At 39.9% G+C, this 22636-nt stretch overlaps 1 protein-coding gene across 7 annotated transcripts in view; it reads left to right on the top strand.

The window, feature by feature from the left end:
- LOC119912376 (adhesion G protein-coupled receptor L3-like) overlaps positions 1–22636 on the top strand; it is a 224473-nt gene that overhangs the window by 193147 nt on the left and 8690 nt on the right. For 6 of the 7 annotated variants that reach the window (XM_038731552.1, XM_038731549.1, XM_038731546.1 and 3 more), the window contains 5 exons: positions 6275–6341; positions 8270–8361; positions 19609–19777; positions 19996–20121; positions 22171–22267. In XM_038731552.1, coding sequence (XP_038587480.1) covers positions 6275–6341; positions 8270–8361; positions 19609–19777; positions 19996–20121; positions 22171–22267 — 551 coding nt within the window. Of the gene's footprint in view, positions 1–6274; positions 6342–8269; positions 8362–19608; positions 19778–19995; positions 20122–22170; positions 22276–22636 lie in introns of those variants that run through there. The other variant, XM_038731551.1, reaches the window with a different exon arrangement.

The raw sequence follows: 22636 nt of genomic DNA on the forward strand, positions 1-22636 counted from the left end.
AGAGGAAGGGAGGAGGGAGAGTGAGAATGGACATGGAGATGAAGAGTGAAAGAAAGAGAAAGAGACAGGAGATTAACAAAAAGATGGGAAGCGACAGAGACTGCCTTTTTGTATTTCCTACAGAAGCCACATAAAATATAATTTCCCAACCCTTTCCTCTGAAATACAAAGTGGTCTATAAAGCAGTGTAATGCCAAGCGGATAACTGCCCTCCATTCCTCTCTGTTAATCTCAAACCCATCTGAAAATAATGAAGACCATCAGCAGTTTGCTTCCGAGATGTTTATCATATATGGCGCACACATAACACAACTGGTAGACAGTGCATTTGTAGATTGGCGGAGCCATAGTTCATGGTGATGGATGAGGTGAGAGCTGCCACCGCCTGAGCCTTGGCATCATGTGAATAATTAAAGTCTGCCACTGGTGGAACAATTATACGCAGCCATTGAAGGATGAGGGAAGGGACAAGACGTGACACGTGGTGAATAGCAGAATGTGAAGGAGGGCACGTATTCTGCCGCAAATTGATTTGGGGGCCATAGCAGCGTTATCATGGGTGGTCTCAGTTTGGGCAGAAATATCCAATCAGTTGCAGTGAAAAGTGACCCAGGTTTAGTAGATTGCTGAATCTATGTCTCTGTGACTTTTAATGATGGAGCACATTAAAAAGGCTGCAGCACCCTGAAGGTTGGCAAACTTGTGAAGTCTCAGATCAAATAGGAATCTCTAATTCCAGGCAAGTAAAGTAGGATTTCCATTCAGTTACTCTCAGTGATTACTCTAATTGTGCCCTTGAGAAAAGGGACTTTACTCAAGTCCAGAGAAGGTGCTTTGTGGTCAAGCAAAACAAGGATGTGATCCTGTGTAATGTCTCCGGTTTAATGAAAGTAATACATCAAACCACCTGTAAACTCAGAAGATAGTGTTGAACCTTTCTGTTTCATTAATCTAGTTGCTGTTACAGTAGTCCAGTCTGTTCCACTGAGCATGCAGAATAATGATGGTTATTGTCAAAGGTCCCCTGATATGTTTACATTCAGTGTCTCACCAAAACTGTATTCTTGACGCTTAACAAACATGTTGAATGTATTTCTCTCTTTTTTTTAATAAAACACTAGCATGGACATTACTTTGCGGGGAATATATTGAAACCTGTTCAATTTCGACATTATCAAGACACTCTCATGGGAACTGCAAAGCAGGAGGCATGTGACAGGCTACAGGCTACTTGCTTGCTACAGCTAGCAAGCAAATTTGCTAAGATGTTTAGTGCCTGGTTGACCACTATTGGCTGACTTAGCAGTTGTGGGTTTGACTAGGATGTGTGTCAGTTGAAATTGATTACTAAAAATAACATATGCATATGTCTTTTTACTACATTAGCATTGAGCTGAGCCTCAATGTGTATCTTTACCCACACATTAACACAATCATCATTTTAAAATGTTTGCATTGTTACTTACCAAACAAAAACAGCATAGTTTTCTCAAGAGCAGTTGTGTTATGCACTTCTTCACAGGCTAGCATCTTAATGTACAAGCACACTAGAGAGCAAGGCTATCAAAAAGTAGCCTACTGACACCTTTGGCTGTCTCAGTCTGTCTCTTGGCCCTCACACTGCAAACAAAATGCGCAGCTGCTAATTAAAACATTGCATGACTACAGGTCAAGTACTGCATAGGCTACCATTACGTAGTGTTACCCAACACCATGCACAAACATACTGTAAGGCAAAATGTGCTTTGGGGCTTCACACTGAATAAAGAAGCCGCTAGAGATCTCTCCTTGGCCCAAATGTTTTACATTGCTTCACTCACTCACTTGGTCATCAGCTCGCCAGTGAAATGACTATCTCTGTTGCAAGAAGATGTCTTTGCCGATAAAGCGGCCTTGGCTCAACGGACAGCGTGTGTCAGATCCCTGCAGATTGGTGGCACGAATGCCAGAATACTCAGCACAAGCTGTTGGCACGAGCATGGCTTGTGTTTTGACTGGCACACGGTTGTGGTTTTTATTGCTTGGTTACTAAAGGAATAGTGCACAAAGGAGGGAAGATAAAACTAGATGTGCTCCAAATCCCAAACACAACCATGACACCAGGGGAGAAGGGGAGGTAGAGAAGGCAAAAAAAAAAGTACGCCTGCAGCTCCCACCGCCCACCGCGTCTTTAAATCTTTCCATGATCTGAAGAAGAAGAAGGCAAAACAAACAATAGAACCTTCAGCATAATTTATAGCAGCGACGTTCGGAGCGTGTGCTTTGATGAGCTGCCAGAGTTCTGTGCATTTTGGGCATCTTTTGTTTGCACTTTTGTGTACTTCGTGTGTTTTTCTGCGTTGCCTCCTCTCATCCATTGATATCTGTGAGGGAGAGACATATCAAGCCCCAGAAACAACAAAGGAACAGTCCATTTTTGTCCTGCCATGTCTTATGCAGTATTTATCTCTTGTTTGTCAGCGAGTTCTTTGGTGACAGAAAGTGAAACATATAAAAACTTGTCTGTCGCAGTAGAGGTTTTTAGTCTGAATGTTCAATTTGTAGGCTACATTGCTGCAAATAGTGGAGATGCCTCATTTTGTTTCTCCTCCAAGAGAATGGGACCAAAATACCATTCATCATATCAGCGATCAAAGCTTTGTTTTCACATTGAAGGGCTGGGCTGGGCACGTGAACCCGTTATTATCGCGTTAACGCATTAATTAAAGCTGACAATTATTGCTCACTGGCTCTGAATACACATACAGTCAAATCATGGGTCACAGGAAAGGTGGGATGTTGATCAGCCTGCAAATCACCCACCCAAACAAGCAGTGGAGGAAGGCTTTGGCAGACTACGTTGGATGCAGCTTGTGGGAGAAGTAGACAAAAGCAAGACAAGAGATCAAATGTCATAGTGAAGTGGAGAGCTGCACACTGCATGCTGATTAGTATTGGGGAAGATGTCGATCTTAGGAACGTTGTTAAAATCGCAACATAGTTGCTTGGCCCCACAGGTTTTCTCAGGTAAACAGAAAGGGAGACAAGTGCTCCACGAGTAACCATGGCAACAGCTTCTGTGCGCTACACAGCTGTAGCCTATTTAACTTAAATTAAAATTATAGGCTACATAAGTTTACCTGATAGGCCTTCATCATTCAGTTTTGCGGGGATGCTCTGCCATGCAAATTCCCTCCTGCTGATGTCCTGATAACTATTTAGTAAACAGTACTAGATTCTGGAAACTCACAAACAGCGAGGATCAGTCTCTCTTCCATTGATTGTGCTGCGTGTCGCATACAAAAAGTTCAAGACAGTCAACTCCGGCAGCAGGCGGGCGTGTGCATGTACAGGGACACTTGGTACTGAACATAGACAGTTTATGCTGCTCCCTGATAAAAGAAAAATGTTTCTGCTGATACCTGTTCAGGAAAAAAAAGAAAACTGGACTCTAACTTGTTTTAATAAGCCAGATAAAAGGTAATGCCCTAGCAGTGGCAAATAGCTTTGGTTTTATATTTGATTTGGTTACATTAATGTTTAAGTTGAGATTTACAAGAAATATTTTATTGCTACAGTGTGAAGGGAGTACTGCTGGTAAAAGGCACCTTATTTATGTGTGCCGTATTTTTCAAAAAATTTATATTTATTAGGGATCCAAGCAGCAAAGCCCTATTCTTTCTTTCTTTCTCACCGCTAAAAGTGTTTGGGCAGCAAAAACTGCTGGACGAAAACTCAAAATTGGCAGGTGGGTAGCAAATTCCACCTACTTCTCAGGCAAAAAAAATAGCACTCATATACCTCATGGCACTAAACCTATTTTTGCGAACTCGTCCCAGACGCTTTCGCTAATCGACCTGAAACTTTGGCAGGATCATCTACGGACGTCGCTGATCAAAAGTTATCAAAAGCGCTACCAAAATCAACACAGATATTCTCTGGATGGCCGATATCAAATGTAGCAAAGGGTTTTTAAATCGGTGAAACGGTGAGTCTGCAGCAAGTTATTATCGTTAATTAACCTAGATGTGAGAAAACATAGTCATAAACTGAAATAAAAATAAAAATGAGGCTTCACAAAAAAGGATAACTAACTAAAACTGTATTGTAGGTTTGCAAAACTAACTAAAATGAAAGAGTAAATGTCCTTAGTTTTTGTTTGGTTATTTTGTTTATTTTATAGGACCTAAGCCTACATTTGGAGTGAATATGAAGCCGGGGGAACGGAGTCACTGTCTTAGTGGCTTTCGTTTCCTTGTTTTGTTCTGTTTTGATGGTCTGGCTTAAAGCTCGTCTGACTTAGAGCTCATCTTGCATGTGTAACTTGCCCCTAGTACATTGATTGTGAGCTCCCCTAGCACTGGGTAAACGTGTCTGCTGGTCATTATATTTCCTGCATGTCTGCTAGTGTGTGTTTTATGGGCTCATTGATATCTCAGCCACCCTGTCTCTTTGTGCTTCATATTGTTTTAATACCTATTTTTTGATTAATAAAGGTTTAGATTTTAATATAACTGCTTTAGGGACCTGTTGTTTATGGCTGTAAAGGGGGCCTCCAAGGGGGGCCTACACTATCTTCCATTTTCTTAGCTGTCCATCAATTGTATCTTACCTCCATTTATTGTATTTCACCTATTTAACTAAGAATGATAGAGCTAGAGACTGATATAATGATAATTTCTTGGGACCACTGGGTAGTAGGATTAGGGTTGTTAGCTGTTAGGGTTTTCTGTTTAGGTTAGAAATTATACTGTAGATTGCGTGTGCTTCATTTATTTGTACTATTAGTACTATTGTACTATTTAGATAATGTGTCAGTACTTATATATATATAATGTGTGTGTGTATATTTATATATGTGAAGGTGTATGAAGGTGTGTGGGAATAGCCTCTCACCAGTAGCTCAGCCAGTAAGTCATCTACTCTGGAGATCTGAAGTTCCAGGGTTCCCCAAATCCCCAGGTCAGGGGTGTTCAGATCATAGTGAGTTTTCTATTTTATTTGGGTCGAGTGACACTAATTTTTTCTGCCTAAAAGTGTTGTGTGCAGCTTAAACTTTAAAACTTGGAAATACAAAATGTCGCAGGTGGGTTGAACATTTCACCCAGTAGTCAGGTACATATATTGACACTCTGTTCTCAAGGTGATGCTGTAAAAATCAAGTTTGCGTCTCCCCAATTATCTCAAAATCCAAATTCTTTCATCACCTTAATCTCTTCTGCGTCTGTTCTTCTCCTCTGAAAATGTCAAATGTTGCATTTTTCGTGACTTGCTTGGATCCCGATAATTGCTGCTCGCAGCTATATTTTTTGTTGTTGTTGTTTTTCTATTTTTGTCTTTTTTACCACAGTCGCTTACAAAAGCCCAGTCGTGTGTTCCTCTAAAGTGTCCCATGCACTGCAGTTTGCCCTAAAATGCTATTGAATTATAGCTTATTCTCTGCCTCTTCCATTTTCCTTCTCTGTCAGCCTGAATGACAGTGTGGCTGTATGAACTGTAATTTTCCAGTGGCCAAAAATGGAGGCGTCCATCCGCTGCAGCAGCGGAGATTAAAAGATTAATAATTCAACCACAGGTCATGAATCAAGTTGTATTTTTTTATTTTTTTCTCCCCATTTCAAAGGAGTACTGTCACCTTCCACCGGCCCTGTTGCTTCTGGTCTGTATTCGGTTTTACGCAGCGAAGAAGAACTGACCATCTATAATGTTTTCATATGAAGTGTGAGGTCAGGAGAGCGCGGTATTTAATTATTGACGTAATTATGGCAGTCTAACAGAGTCACCACCGTTAACATGAACATGTAAGACACTTTGGTGAGTGTCAGGGTCAAGGTCAGTCTAATTCCTTTTCGAGTGATACAGTTAGGACCGAATTGAAAACTAATTGAATCATCCATAAATTATCATCTGTAATGGTAATTTGCTACCTTAACCAGACAAATTGAAACAGAATCGAACTAAAGTCTAGTCACTCTCAGCCTGTAGGGTACACCCATGTTTTGTCTACGAAAGCCCATCATTATTGCGGTCTCTGACACTGAAATCTCCCTTTCCTCCAAATTCTTACTGATGGCCATAACTATACAAGCCCTTTGTTTTCAAGTGTCTATTCATTTGAAGTTTGTGTCACTCCAGCCGCCCACTTGATTTTTACTGTATCCTCTGAGCAGGAGTATGAAGCTATAACCTCAAACCTTTCTCCCTCATCCCCCCTCCTCACTTTTTCTACTCATATTCACCACCTTCTCTCTTACTTCATACCCCCCTTTTCCTCTCACTCTATCTGTCATTGCAGTTGCTGGCTTCGCCTGGACACCTACTTCATTTGGAGTTTCATAGGACCAGCAACCTTGATAATTATGGTAAGCGTAACCCCCTTCTCACACACACACACACACCCTTCTGCTCATTAACCCTGCTTAGCCTGCGGGTCGTCGCTTAAATGGTCCACCGAGATCCCTTTTTCTAGCTCCTATCCTCCCTCTTTTCTCTGCCCTGTTGAGCATATATGCCACCGCCGGGCACGGAGCCGTCCAGAAAAACGAATGAGGGGTGTAGAGAATATATTGCAGTTTGTCACCCCGTTGCAGTCACCGGCTGAGACAATTTTGGGGGATGTGGGGAGGGGGAGAGTGAGAGAAAAGAGAGAAAGAGAGTGAACTCTGCTCAGTATGCAGTGTTGGAGTAATCCGCACGGCGATTATGATTGATTTTGTTCCTGTTCCGTACTCCACTACCTTTTTCCATCTGCTCCTCGCAGGCACACACGGACAGCACTGCTACACAAGCGTCGTGCAAGGAGAACACACACACTTTCTGTGTCTTTCCCAACTAGGACAGCCCTAATTTTCCATAACAGAAAAAAACCCAGCTCTTTTATTGATCCAACTGCTTTCAAACTTGTGTCAGGCTGGTGTTTATTTAAGTATTTAAGCTAATGCCTAGCAGTAAATGTTGCTGTGGCGCAAAAGTTGTGCTTCTGATTTTCCAAGACACCAGTCAGCAATCATAATACATATTCAAGAATCAGTAAATACACTTATGAATATCCCTAACAACTAAAAAATAGTGACAATTTCTTGTCCCAAAGGACCCAAATTTGGAATTCCTCCTTAACACAGCTGCTACTGCCCAGCAATCATTCACAATGCACCTCTGTATTACTCATGACTCACTCATTTCTCTCTTACATTTACAAACAAGAATATCTATGTTGGAAAGATAGCTTGAACTCAGATCCAATTCTACCCTGGGAATTTGGTGAGACTTTGGGCAAAGATGCATTGCAGGCAGTTAAGAATAGTTACAGGGTTTTTTTATACTCACCTGATATTAGCTGAATGTAACATGTAAACAACAGTGATGTGAAAGCTTTCTAATTGTTGTAGTTTTCTGAGAAGTCACTCTGAAAGAGGCCCCTATGCCATGACTAGATTTGACCCATTTGCTACTTTTGTAATTACTGACTCACCGAGACAAAGAAAATAATGAGATACGACAGAGTGGGTCTGCTGAATCTAAGTTTCTTTGATATCCAGCAGTCAAACACAAGACCACTTTGTGTTTATCTCACTAATTTCAGTGTGTTTGGCAAACATACTGTAGGTGCAAAAGTTCAACTCACTGAGATGTGCTTGACTCCACTATGATTTGTTTTCAATTTTTCAAGTCTGTTGTTTCAATAAGAAATCTGGTGTAAAGAAAACAGTAGAGTACTCCAGGAGCACTTGCACAAAGCAGGAAGGTGAACTAAAAAGTGCCCTGTTTTTATGGCACGCAGGGCACATGAACGTGTTAATAAAATGACATCCCACCCATGAAAGGGTGTTAGCAGGGAGCATGATGTTAGAAATGCTGAAAGTTCTTCAAACATTTTACAAAAAATTTCAACAAATGCTTAATTTTTTGTTCTGGATGTAGAAACTGTAAAAGAAAACCAATGCAGCAGCAGTGGCAGTTATTCCCTGCAGTTGCCTCTAAGTGTGAATATGATGAGACAAGTGTGAATAAGTCAGATGGAAAGGCTCCCTCATACAAGTATGCAGCTGTCTTGTCTCACCGTTCCTTGTTTAGTCTGTTGTAGCACCATAGAGGTTTCATAGGATTTTGCGCTCTGTTTGGCAAAGTGGGAAACCACGTCTGGCTGCAGCGTTCCAGCTTTGTGCTACAAAGTGCTCTGATTTAAAATGAATATAATTGAAACAGGAAACATACAAGCTTCATTCCTCTCTCTCTCTCTCTCTCTCTCTCTCTCTCTCTTGCTGTCCCTCTGCCTCTGCGAATCTCTCAGCTCAACGTGATCTTCCTGGGCATTGCTCTCTACAAGATGTTCCATCACACAGCCATCTTGAAACCAGACTCTGGTTGCCTGGACAACATCAAGTAAGAGCATTCAGATCACACAGATATCCATTAAAGTTGTCTAGAAATAGGACTCCTTGTGATGTTTTGTTGAGTGTGATGGGCTCACTTCTACCAAATGCACTCTTTACAGCTGAATTGTATCTAGTACCACTCAGCAGAGCTGACTATTCCTCCCTTTTCCTTTAAGTTTAGTTTACCCAACCCCTGGTTAAAGAGCTACGTTTTAGGTGGCACTCTGTATTCAAGCTGTCGTTCCCGAGCAATTCTATGTGTCTTGCTTTGATATTTTGAAACCTCATTTAAAGCACTTAAGGTTGTGAACACCCAACCCAAGGGTCCAGCAGTCTGAGCCTGCAAGGTAAGCACCCCCCATTATGCTGAAAGGTTTTGTCAGGCAGGGTTAAAATCAAACAGGTATTCTGTTCCGCCTCCATCATTAGGTGAAGAACACTGTTGTCTGCGCGGGATAAGGCCAGGAGACAATCCGACAGACCTGACCTGGCGTTATCTTGGTGTCAACATGCCGCAGATGAATATTCATATTGTGTGTGTGTTTTATGTGTGTTGGAGTCTGCTTATCTGCTTATGCCTGGCTGCTTTCAGATAATGTGAAAGCTTAAGGGACAATAATGACAAATAAAACTCAGACGCAAACTTTCTGAAGTTTAAATACCTTTCTGTGCATTTACGCTACGGGTGAAATTAATTTAAGTTTTGCCAAGGCAATGGAAGTCAAGTTTCAGCTAGTAAAAACGTTCTTTTTAGATAAAAAAGCGTTACTTTAGGAAAGATATCTAATACATATAATATTCTTGTGGAACAATGAGAAAAGCAAAATCTGTCTGTTTAAAATGACCATTTAAGATTTCAGTCCTGGTTGGCGACACCTGTAAATCCTGTAGTTTAATACTATGAGTCACAGAATTCTGGGAGCAGCAAAACAATCTAGTGTCATTTTAATTAAGAGGCAATTAACAAAGATATAAATTAAACTCTACAGATTTAACTTCATAGACTGATTCATCAGAATGCTTAGCTGTGGGAAAAAAAGTTTAAAAAGTTCTTTTAAGGTCCCTTTACCCTTTAGAATGACACAGCGTTTTCGGTCATTGTCTTTGACGTAAGCTCTAGCTACCTGGTGTCAGGGCAGACTCGTTCTACAGATGGTGTAAAGTTGTTTTGTTGCCTGTTTGCTATGATGGATAAGGGTCTCTGGTCTGTTTTTGCTGTCTGCCTCGCTTTTTTGAAGCCACTCTGGACACATTAGTCTGCTTTATGGCCGGCGTTGGCTGGCGTTTTGTTTTTTATTTTATTTTTTTTGTGGCATCACATCACTGGTTGTGTCTCAGCACAGTGGCCCCGTCTGCCCTTCTCCTCTCAGCACAGTGATACACACATAAAAAAACTATCTTGTGTGAGCATGATATAGTCTGCTTTAGCTGTGCCATGTCAAGACTGTAACCCACTGTGCCGGTGCATTTTTCTATCACACATTCACTACAGGATGTCCCAGAGCCAAACCATGGTGTTTAAGTGCTGCTTTGAACAGGGCCTGTACTCACATTACAGTTACCTCCTACGTGTAGTAGGAGAGCGACATTTAAAGAAACACAGAAGTTGCCATAATTTTATCCTCCAATGAACTGAGGCAACTGAGTTGCTGGATGCAATATCCTAGTTGTAGTTTTTACTAAGTGGAGCTATGCATTATTAAATTAAAATGGTTACACTATTTTCTTATGTAGAGATGAATTTTTACTAAAGATTAATAGTACACCCAGTTACTGCCAGGTTGGCTAGCTAACAGAATGAACAGACAAAATGAATGCTAGCTGCTAATATTTGACCCGTTTAAAGTGAAGAAAGTCTCAAATTTGGAATATTATATGTGACAAAAGTCTTTTTAATAATGATACCATTTATCTCTTAATGGTGACGTAGAGTGGAAAGATTTTGAAATATAATAAATAGCCAATAACGTTGCACTAAAGAACTAATAATATCAGACAGGTTAGCATAATTGGGTATTTCCTGCTCATTTCAAACTATATGAATACTAACACCCAATTTTCCATCAATGCATATGTAAGTAAAACAAAGTAATACCTAGAGCATATCATTGCCCTTCCTAAACTGTTTTAAGTTAGGTTAGAGCTCTGGATGCTTTGACTTCCTGTAAACGTAGTTGATTGCTTTTGATTGGACATCACAGTCCTACAGATGTTTCTTAGCAACCAATTTACACACTACAAAACTTTTTACCAGCTAAGGCACTCTTAAATTTTAATGGTGCGACCAAATGTAGTAAAGCACTGGTTTGAAATTAGCTTTTTGTTACCATGTACCAGAGGTGGAAAGAGTACAGAAATATTCTACTGAAGTAAAAGTACTGTTACTTTGAACTTTTTACTGAAGTGCAATTACTTGAATTAATTACTATGAAAATCTACTCAAGTAAAAGTATAAAGTGGCTCATTTAAAATGTACTCAGAGTAAAAGTTATAGTTTTTTAACCTCCAAAAATAACATTTATATTGATTCAATATCTTATTTATAATTATTATAGGCCTACTTGTTATATTAAATTGCAGTCTTTTGCGATTTAATAAGGGAACAAAGCAATATCGTGCTTTTGATTTTAGTTTTTTACTTTGTTACAATTGGCGCAAAACAATTTTACAGACCTTTTATGTTAAAGATGTGGTATTATGCTCATTTTCAGGTTCAACATCTTATTTAGGGGTTGTACCAGAACAGGTTTACATGGTTTCATTTTCAAAAAACACCATATTTTTCTCATACTGCACATTGCTGCAGCTCCTCTTCTCACCCTGTGTGTTGTACGCTCCGCTCTTGAGCTACAGAGTGATGCATCTTACTTGTACAAAATCTTGGTTGGGAGTTGCACATGCGCAGTTCCCAGGTAAGGACTACTAGCCAATCAGAAGCAGAGAAGGGTGGGTCATAAGAAACAAGGTAGTGTGATCCAAATCAAAGCTTCAGACTGAGACCACAACCTAGCAGATGGTATAAGTTACACTCAAGTCCACAACCACACAACATCATTGTTCCACATCTTACCATCAGGAGTAAACTGAACTGTCGCCGGTGTTCTGACGATCTAACGTTATGCTGCCTTGCCTGACTCTACTCGGCTCTGCTCCGTTTTCCATTGCAGATCAGTAACCAGAGATAGTAAGTAGCTTGTCGTCATAGCAACGCCACACACAACTGCCGCGATGTAATGTTCAATGCGACACACACCAGCGATCCACACAGCTTTCTCTTTTTTAAGTTAAAACATTTCAACATTACTCAGAATGTAAAGAAAGATAAGCGGTGTAGCATGGCTAAATTAGTTATGAATTGAATGAAACAAACTTCTTCAAACAAAGGACTTCTTCAGTTCTGAACTGAAGAAGTCCTTTGGATGAGGGACGAAACGTCTTCCAGTATCTTCATCCAAGTCCAGTTGCCCTTGATTTTAACCTTCGTTGGATAACTGGACTGTATATGAAGTCATATCACTAGGCTATTTACATTCAAACAAGTGGTAATTTTATTGGGACCAGCAAGTTATTGAAGCCAACCAAAATTGTCATTCACCTATCTTTTTGGCTAATTTGAGCAAAGCACCTTACCAAACTATGAAAACTTATTTTTAACTACCAATGGAATGGTGCAAGTATTATTTAACTGACCTCTACATCAGGGGTCCTCAACTACATTTGTTCAAGGGCACACATTTTTCTACACTGTGGGGACTGGACTGGATTCCTAAAAAACATAGGCATAAATCCATAATGATAAATCTACATAGGCCTACTAAACTAGAAAATGCTCTCAGACCGCAGGCAAGGAGGTAGTTCGAGGAGTGATGGTTAAACCTGTAATTGTAGCCTTAATGTGACTCTGATTGGCATGATATATTAATCACCCGGTTTCTACGCTGTTTTGCAGCTGCGCCGTTATTGTGCATGAGACGCCTGTAACGTTAGTTAGGCTACTGGTGGTAACAGGAGATGCCTTTTAATACCACAGGGCACAGAAGTCTGGGGCAGCTAAACTATTGTCAGGCCGTAATTGGTATTTTCCATAATTATGTGAGCAGTCATGATCTGACTTTATGCTGCACACAATACGAGTCTGCAAACAGCGGAAGTGAAAGGAATTGGTTGCCTGGCATAGAAGGTGGAGGTTTGCAGCCTGTCGCATGCAGCTCTTCATTTTTTTGCAACGACGGTGGAGCTAACGGGCCTGTGTGGAGCTAGCTAGCTTGCTTAGCTAGATGCATCTGTAATTCACGTTAAAGGGGACCTATTATGCTTTTTCATATTTTCTAGCGTTTCTATAATGTTACAGTGTCAGATGTTCATATTAAACATGACCAAAGTTTCAAATGATGAGGTAAAACTATTAAAAAGAAATCCCTGTGAGCCAAAACCTCAGATACGCCCTGATCGGAACTCTCTGTTTTGAACAGTTTTTTCTATTAATGGCTCGGTATGATGTCATTCCGGCATCTGCAGCAACCTGGTCAACATATTAGACAATGGCCAATCAGAAGACAGTGGACTTTGGGTGGGGCTGGGTCTCAAGCATTGACAGCTTGTTTCAGACAGATGCTGAGTGACAGAACTACAATACAGGGCTGCAGTATAATAGGTCCCCTTTGACTGTCATTTTAACCGTGATGATAATTTTGCCTGGCGAACAGTCTTAAAACTAAATGTACTCACCAGAAAAAGTGAACGGCCAACTCCTAATAAGCTTTTTCAACAGCGCTGGTTAAATTTACACAGCTGCTGTGGGTACGAGTCACTGTAGCCTGATTGACAGATCGCCATGGTAACAACTTGTCAATCCCACCCTGAAGCATACTCTGCTTTATGGTCTATTTTCCTCTAAATGGGACCATAATTTACTAAATGAACATCATGCTGTGTTGAAGAAGACTTTATTTTTTATTTATTGTAGAAACTAGTGATTGAGACCGTAAACTCATTTACCATTGTTTCTAATGGAACCGGACTTCTTTTTGCAACCAGAAGAGTCCCCCCTGCTGGTCGTTTGATTGAATGCAGGTTTAAGGGACTTCACATTCACATCAGTTTGCTGACCGGAAGCTTCCTGCTTGAGCCAAAGAGGTCGCAAGTTTTTCCTTGCACTTTTTTTTTTACTCAGTAATGGATGTGATTGAAAATGTAGCGAAGTATGATACTTTTAACAAAAAATACTTAAGTAAAAGTAAAATTACTGATTTAAAAAACTACTTAAAGTACAAGTACACAAATAAACTACTCAATTACAGTAACGTAATTGTAATTCGTTACTTTTCACCTCTGCCAGGTACTTCTAAAAGACTTTATCCACAAACTTTATGATTTATAAAAAGCTGGTGTAGTCCAATCCTGGTTTTACTGTGCATCTAACAGATAGAAGCCTCGCTACTTTCTGATCCCTCCTTCTGCCATGCCTTGTCAAAGCTATGATGGGGTTCTATACTTTCCTACAATGTTAATAATATGGTACTCCAAACTTGACACTTCCTGCAGTGGCTACATGGTGAAAGCCTTCCATTGTCACCTCTTTTCTCCAAGTTTCTCATCAGATTCTGTGAAATAAAAGGCAATGTGTTTTGGTCCTATTTGATCCTGGCGTGGTACAAAGGAAATATGAATCAGTAGTATGCACTTTGCAGCAATGAACAACTGAAGGAGGTGTTGACACAGCCATTAAGTTTAGCCACCAAGACTTGACTTGTAAATTATCTGAATATAGGTTTGGGTTTTCTCAGTGCTTTTTAAAAAAAATTTAAACATTAAAACACATGGCCTTTTCCTATGCCCTGTCTCTTAGGACTTTGCTTTGAGTGTAGATTCTGAGCGGCATAAGATCTGGTATTAGAAACCAACACACGTGAGTCTGCACTTTACACTCAGACACGCAGTATGGACTACACACAGCCCCATTCTCAAACATCCGCCATGAATTACACATGTGCCGTGGTTCAAACACTGGCAGAAAAACAGGCAGACCCCTGCAGTCCTTTGATTGGCTCTCTAGCTTATTTACTGTGTCTCTGAGTGGAAATTGCTTAACAGAGCACTTTGATACAGCTCCAGACCACAACCAGATCAGCAGGTATATTTAGCAAAGCACTGTTCTAAAATACTCTAAGCTGTAAAAAAAAAAAGAAAAAAAAAAGTGTTTAGTTATCTTAACGTTACTAATTTGCTTTGGCAGACTTTTGTATATTTGGTCAACATTTTCCAAGTCCATTTGTGTACGTTATCCATCTTTGGTACCGCAAGATACACTAGTTTGTTCTGCAGCAAAATATTGACTGCTGGAGTTCTCAGTCATATGATATATTACACCGGTCTCCCATAATGTACCAAACAACTGACCTCCTGGCCCCAAGTCTTACTGACTTCGAAACACTCAAATGACCATTGGAAAATGGTATGAAGCTGCTCTGCTGTTGTCAGCCCTCATTCATCTGACACAGTTGTTAAGCCAAGACCCATTACTCGACACACCACCACTGCACAGTCAGAAGACTGACTTTAGTATTGTCGACTAAACAGTTTTGCTTAGCCAAACATATCCTGTCGCAGCCGTTCACTGGTGCTTCCCTTTCATCATAAACAAGTAGTAACACCTAAGTATGATGGGAAAAAATGAAGTGTTTTAGGTTTTAACATGGATTGAAATAAAAAACATTTGACCCTTGTGTTCCACTTCATACTGCAAGATATCAAAGCCAGATATGTGCTTGTCCAATTTAGTGTAGCAGTAAATGTATCCCTTACTATCATGACTGAGTCAACCAAAATGGCCTCTAAACATTTCAGATTTGAAACTGACTTACTTTGAGCTGTTCTTCGAGTTATCAAGGTGAACTGGTTTGATGATAGTGATACCACTGGTTAATTAAGTCAGTTTAGCTTAGTCTAATGTGGTGTGTCTTTTTTGTCTTATCTTCCTGTCATTTTGTTCCTCTGTATGGTTTGATGTCACGTTTTCTGTTCAGATTTCATCATGCTGCCTTGTTTTAATACAAATGTTTCAGCTCTCTTTCAACGGTGTACATCTTTCTCCCTCCCTGCTTTTCTTCTTTTGATTAGCACTCACATCCTGCCTTTTTATGTTATGCTGTGTTTATCTTGAACATCTTTCTGTTTTTCATCTTACATTTCTTTATTTTTTTTCTCCTCCTCATTTTAGCTACCGTTATTATGATGGATGTGTTATTGTAGAATGGCACTGGTAAGATGCAGCATTTCTCCGTGTAGGGGTGTAGAATAGAATTGATATTGTGTTTGACGTGGTTTTTTTTCCCCCTCCTCCCCCCCGTAATGGAGACAGCGGCTGCCACTGACCTGTGATTCATGGATTACAACATGACTTTTGTGTCATTGTGACGTTAAATACTTTAGCCTTAACGATGGGCTGAACATTTTTTATACAAAGGTCAGAATTTTTACTTGTATAGCTTCCTCCACATGCAGATAAGAAACTTCAAATGAAATATGCTAACGAAGATGATGTCAAAGATTAAAAAAAAACTATCTCTGCCAACATCAAAAACTTTCTGCTATTGATGTCTTAAACGCTTTGAGATAATTAGCATTTTAAGCATACCTTTGGTTAAATAATTAACACCCTGTCGGATTGATCACTGCACTTCCTCTTTTCCTCCCAGAATGAGCCTATAAAATGACTTTCCACAGATTTAAAAGTGGTTGAATTGACCAACTGCAATCTCATACATAAATGATCTGTGACATAGCAAAGAATGGCACCTCTGCAAATTAAGTCATTTTGAAGGAAATTGGCGGTAATTTGATGCCACAGTCTGAAGTAGTACTCTGCTTAAAATTGCTCATTTTAACTGTTTCTTCTCAACGATTAGCACAGTAAAGCTTCCCTCTCTCTCTTTTTGAGCTTCGAAAGAGAAGTGCTCTGCCTCAGCCCTCAGGGATGGATTGTATATCTATATACTAGACAACCATTCAGAAGGAGCTATGGTTTTGTGACAAGCCCATTTGAGCTAAAGTCCTTATATTGCTTAAATGCTAAAATGTGATTAAAATACGCATTTAATTAGAATAATTCCTAAATAACTTTACATAAACAATTCTCGACTTAATGAAGCCAGAAATATAAACTGAGAGGTTCTGTAACTGTTATTTTATTATTGGCTTTCAGTGGAGTGCAGTCCAGACAGGATACAACACAAATGAAATTCACACACTTCATTTGTAAGTGAGCTGTTATGCTTTTCTGAAGTTTAGGCTCAAGGCTCCGTCTATGCAGCTCTCAAATTCATCCCCATGTTTATCTGATAACTCCATAAGAAGATAGGCCATGTGCGATATGAGTCGTAGCCTCTTCATATCGTGTCCTCTTTGATGCATTTCTTATGGCCTCTTGTGTTATCCACCATCCTTTGAACAAAACTCTAGTTACTAGTTAGAGGACAATGTTTTGCTCTCTTTGTGCCCACTGCTTGTGTTTCTGTGTCCATTCCAGTGGCAATTGCTTTGATGAAGTACCTCTCCCACCAGGTCATTAAGACAGCCCTGGGAAAATTATGTTTAATGGTCGCCCTGGTGAATTCATAAATCATTTATTTTGCCGCACACCTGGCCCATTTATAACCGCTTAAATGCGAAGGTCTGCCAGCGTTTATGAGGGGAGCTAGATACTTCTGTGAACTGAGATAATTGTGGTTCACTCACCTGTAAATCACTATCAACTCCTTCCCAAAATGTATAAATGTCTGGCCTTGTTTGGATGCTTTGAATGGAGCTTTAATCTCCACTGCCAAAATAAGCCATCTTCCTTCATGGTGTATTGTTTCCCTCTTAATGTCTAAATGTGTACATTGTGTTTGTGGCCACACATTTTGGATTACACCTCTCCATCTCTTTGTTACGTGATTTGATTTATTTCTGCCTGTTTCTCTGTTTTTCTTTTTGTTTTGTTTTATTCTTGTCATATTGCTCAGCTATCAGGATTATGAACCTGAGATCAAGTAAGGCAAAATTGGAAGGACCCTTTTCCCATAATGCCATCTTTCATTTACTCCTCCATATGAACACATTTGCACCCAAATCCATCTAGCTGCCTCTTTGAATCATTAACGTGATTTACTGTGGAGTAGTCAGTCATGTTGAAGGCCACATTAGTGTGCACACGGCACTCCTGTCCTAGATATACATATGTGACAAGCAAGATTAGTTTTAAATGACACCTGTATCTTCACAGTGCACTCTATAGAAATATTAGTACTGTAATGTAGATACGGCACTCACGCTTTGATAGTCTTTTTTTTTTTTCTCTTCCATCTGCATCCAATCTGTATAAGTAGATAAGGGCACTCATTTCACAAATCAAAGTATAGAGCAGTGATTCCCAACCGGAGGTCCTCCTACCCCAGGGGGTACCTCAGCACTTGCTAGAAGTCTACTTGAAAGGATTGTGGAGTGAAGAAAAGTGGGGGGAAATTAAATTTTGATTTATAAATATAGTCACATATTGAGTCAGCCTTAACACCTGAATGCCAGAAGCTGTAATTGAGATGGCATTAAAAGAAAATTTGAAACAGCTAAAATGTGCTTAAATGGTTGAAATACTTAACTAAAGTAATGAATGAATGTATCATGATAATATCCACTTTTATAGACTTAATAGTATCAAAAAACTGTTTAAAATCAAATCAAACTAGAGCGGTATAAGGCCATTAGTCCAGTCTTCTATGAAATGTATACTACTGTATAGATGTCTGGAGACAAACTATTAGAATTACAATATGTCAAAATACAGTTGTGCCTAACTAAAACCTCATCATATCAGCTGTGCATTTATTATTTAGTTTGTGCAGGTCGGAAAACTCCAGATTAATAAAAAAAAAAAATCACATTCCTGAAATTTAATGGGTTCTTCAATGGCCCATGCTACACCCTTCCACAAAGTTTCATGAATATCTGGGCCAGTAGTCTTTCCGTAATCCTGCTGACAGACACATGTGCACTGAAAACAATAACTCCTCGGCGGACTTGAGTTCATGTGACAGCCCTGTGGTCTGTTGGGAACCACTTGTGTTGGGCACAATTTTGGTAATTTCATGTCTGCAATGCACACGGTGCATCGCACGGGCATATTAAAGGTCTGGAAATCACCATTTCAAGTGTGCACAATTTCTATGTTTTGAAATGCTGCATAGAATAGCCACCTTTGCTGTTGAATAACATTGTCGTCCACAAAGAACAAATAAGGCACACACCTGAAGAATAAAAAAATTTGTTTTAAGCAAGACATATGCATTTTTATGGTATTCACTGTAACCCTGCTGTGAAATTTTTAGTAAAAAGGTTTTTTTTTTTTTTCATTAGTTAGGGTGGGCCGTGATTCTGGCTGCCAAAGGAAAGCATAACTGCCTCCTCCAGATGGCTGTGAAATGACTTTATCAACTCAGGGAAGATCTTCATACATGTAGGCTGTTGTTGGATGACAGATGCTGGCAGGAATCAGATATTAATCTTAACTCCACCTCGCCTGTTGCTGCGCAGAGGGAGTTACCAAAAGTACCAAAAGGTGGAGGTGAAGAAAAAATGTCACTTCTCTGCGCAGTGTGCGGAGAAGAGCCCTTCATTCTTAATAGACTCTGCGTTTTTCAAGGCATTTATCTCAGTTCAACCTTTCAGCTTGAGTAAGAATTTACAAGACATTTATCCCAACCTTCAGGCTGCAGAATCCAACATGTAATGTTCTCATGTAAATAGTCTTCTAATGAAAGTGCCATATTTGAAAACCTTCCATAAATTCAGACCTCCATTATTGTATATATGAATCTGCAGTTTTATGATCATCTATGGCTTTTCAAATAGTCAGTAGCATTGCTTGAATGACTGCAAATAAGGAAAAGGAAAGGTAAACTAATCAGAAAATGAAGATTAAAATCATTGTCAACTTCTTTTCCCTCTTCATTTGTTTTGTGCCTTTTCTCCCTCTCATCAGTAAACCATAAATTTTAACTGTGATAATGTGTGTAATGATACCTCAAACTGATTTCTTTTGGATGCTTTTTAAAAGAGTGGTAGCACACACTGCAGTTAAAGTTGTTGCTTTTAAATCAGCCATACATCCCTTTGTTCTCACCAAATATTATTAACACTCCAAAACCAGTTTTAAAACATTTTGAAGATAATAACCTTGTCATATGGTTTGAAAGATGGCTGTTTGTTTATATTCCAGATCGTGGGTGATCGGGGCCATTGCCTTGCTATGTCTGCTGGGCCTTACCTGGGCCTTTGGCCTGATGTATGTCAACGAGAGCACGGTGGTCATGGCCTACTTGTTCACCATCTTCAACTCCCTGCAGGGAATGTTCATCTTCATCTTCCACTGTGTGCTGCAGAAGAAGGTATGTTTTCATTCTTAAGATGTGCTGTGTGATTTTACACATACAAGAAATTGTATTATGTGACATCAGATGCCTGAACATGTGATTAAATTAATTCCGTGCTTCAGCAAAACCTATCCCCAAATGTGCCACGTATGAAATGCTGTGAGATTATTACTCCTGGATTTGATCTAATCATTAGCTTGTATGTGCTGTACCTGTGCTTTTGTTTCATACAGGTGCGTAAGGAGTATGGAAAATGCCTGAGAACTCACTGCTGCAGTGGCAAAAGTGTGGAAAGCTCCGTCGGCTCTGGAAAAGGCACCGCCTCTCGTGCCCCAGGACGTTACTCCACAGGGTCACAGGTGGCGAGACACTTTTAATGCTCTCCTTTCTTTTCTTTCTTTGCGTTCTTGATTTACTGCTCTTGGCAGTATCTCCTTTAGCAAACCCAGACGAAATAACGCACATTTGGCTTTGGATTACTGCTGCGTTTTATCTGTCTGCGTAGCTAGAAGTGAGGATGACTTGTTCCTAGATAATAATCTGTGACATTACACAGATGTGCACCCCCTTACAGAACAAATGAGAAAAAAATGCAAAGGTGACTGTGTGGGTATGCATGATAGATTTCAAGGAGGTGCAGCATATGTCCTTGTTTGGAAGTGATAGCAGGAAAATGTAGTGCTTGTTGAGCTGAACACTTTGTAAGTACATAAAGTCAGTCTGCAATTCATTTTCACTGAAGCAGGCTGCGCGTTGGCACAGCGACGCTGACTAAAGTATATGTGAATTCTGTGCGCAAGTGGTATGTCTTGAAAAGTAAATTGTTAATGGATTCCTCCCACATTGACATGAAGTATAGGTTGAATTGCCATGATACACTATAATTGAACATCATATCCATATTCTAAAGAGTGTGATTTCCTTCCAGTGTTCAATTATAAATAGTCCTTAGAGTCAAGCATGCAGTGGCAACCCACGATACAAGCTGGATTCTGCCTAAAGATCAAAGCGTTTAATTATACACAGTGCTTTGACGCGATGGCTCTAACCTCATGCTCAGTCACTTTATATGAGCAAAACAGAAATGGAAACACTCAGGAAGACGTGGTTGTTTATTGCTAACTCTGAGGCCTCTAAATGAATGTGTAATCAGCAAAGTACATTAGAACCCGCTGGCTACGAATGGTTCAAGTTTCTGTCCAAAAAAGAAGAAGAAATAGCACTGTCACTTTCAACCCATTGATGCCGTCTCCAGTGCCGGGAACGGCATCACGTACAATATGTTAATGAGATCAGCTGTGTCAGTATATGTCACTGTTAGAGTATGTGAGATGTGTGTCACCCGGGGTTGGCACAGACATATAATGACATGTATGTATGAGAATGCAGTATTGATCACAACACCTCTTCGTGGGCATTTTTCACATCATTTCTGATGCGGTGATTACGCTTTTATGAATAGAAACATGTTCACGGTCTGAATGTCGCCCTTAAACGGAGAATTTCAGGAGGAGATTTGGCAAGATGCTGTGACAGCTCGATTTTAGTTAATAGTGATGGCAGTGGCAATGACTTAATTAAGCTGAAACCTGTCTGAAGTGTTGAAGGCAATCACAGAAAGAGAAAGATTCTTAAAAGCAATACTTCACTGCATGACCTGTCCTGTCATTTTTGAGCCAGGACCATGCTATTGTGTTATATTTTGCACATGGTTAACAATAAATTGCTCTTATGCCAGCGTAAAGATGATTCTTCAATGCAATGATGACCCAAGCTACAAAAATAAGTCATTTGTTGTAACAGACTGGAATGATTCTTTAAGCAAAGCATTTCATCACAAAACAATTTGCACATTATTTTTTCACTGTCACCAAAGCTGTTATATATTAACCTGAAATCTTCTGCCAAGCCCCTCTGGCACAGGAGAGAAAGTAGTGAGCTCTGTGGGTGGATATCCAGACCCTCAGCTTGTGCAACAGCCCATGGGACTCTGTCATAATTAACCAGGATGAGAACCCCCTTGGATTGAGCCTTTGCAACCTGAGACACTGATTCGGAGAGCTTGACTGATGACTTTAGTAGTGACTTCACTTATCCCAGTACTAATGCTCATCTTTAATTGGAGGTTACTTATCCCAACAGCTGACATGGTTTAAAAACCAGATTAAAAAGCTGACAGTCTTTTTTTTCCCTCCCTCCTGCTTCACATCTTACCCTTTATTGTGTTAAAAAGTAGATGAGGAAAAGTTCTTGTAATAGAAATATACTAATAATGTGGTTTAGGCCTGGTTCATTTCTATTTCAATGAACTTCTTCTCCATGTGCAGACTTTTACTCTCTAGCTGTGTCACTGGCAGCGTTGAGAGTGAGTATTCTGATGTGTTTTGACATGTTGTTTGTCTCCACAGAGCCGCATCCGTCGAATGTGGAATGACACAGTCAGGAAACAGTCCGAGTCCTCTTTTATGACCGGCGACATCAACAGCTCTGCGTCACTCAACAGAGGTATTTAGTCCCGCACTAAATATTTACTTGAATGACTCCTCAATACACCCACTTTAGCGAATCAAAATCCTTTTTTTGCCACTCAAAGCTTACAACCTTGACACAACCTCCCAAGTCAGGTAATGAGTCATTTCACAATAGTTTGCAGACACTCCCATACAACCAGAACTGCTGTCCATGTAACACTCAAAGAGAACGTGATTGTGAATACACAGCATTGATTGAAAGGATAAAATGATTCTTTGGTGTCATGCTGCTACAGAAAATTGTTTGTTATGTTTTGAAGCACCAACAAATCACTTCTGTCGTCTAGTAATTTGAAGGAGTATGCAAAAAGGATTTCATTTAATTTAAACTAAACAATAAAAA

Source organism: Micropterus salmoides, unplaced genomic scaffold, assembly GCF_014851395.1.
Source record: "Micropterus salmoides isolate LMB-PRFRI ecotype aquatic unplaced genomic scaffold, ASM1485139v1 Ms_hic_scaffold_2, whole genome shotgun sequence".
In the NCBI taxonomy this organism is placed as follows: Eukaryota; Metazoa; Chordata; class Actinopteri; order Centrarchiformes; family Centrarchidae; genus Micropterus; species Micropterus salmoides.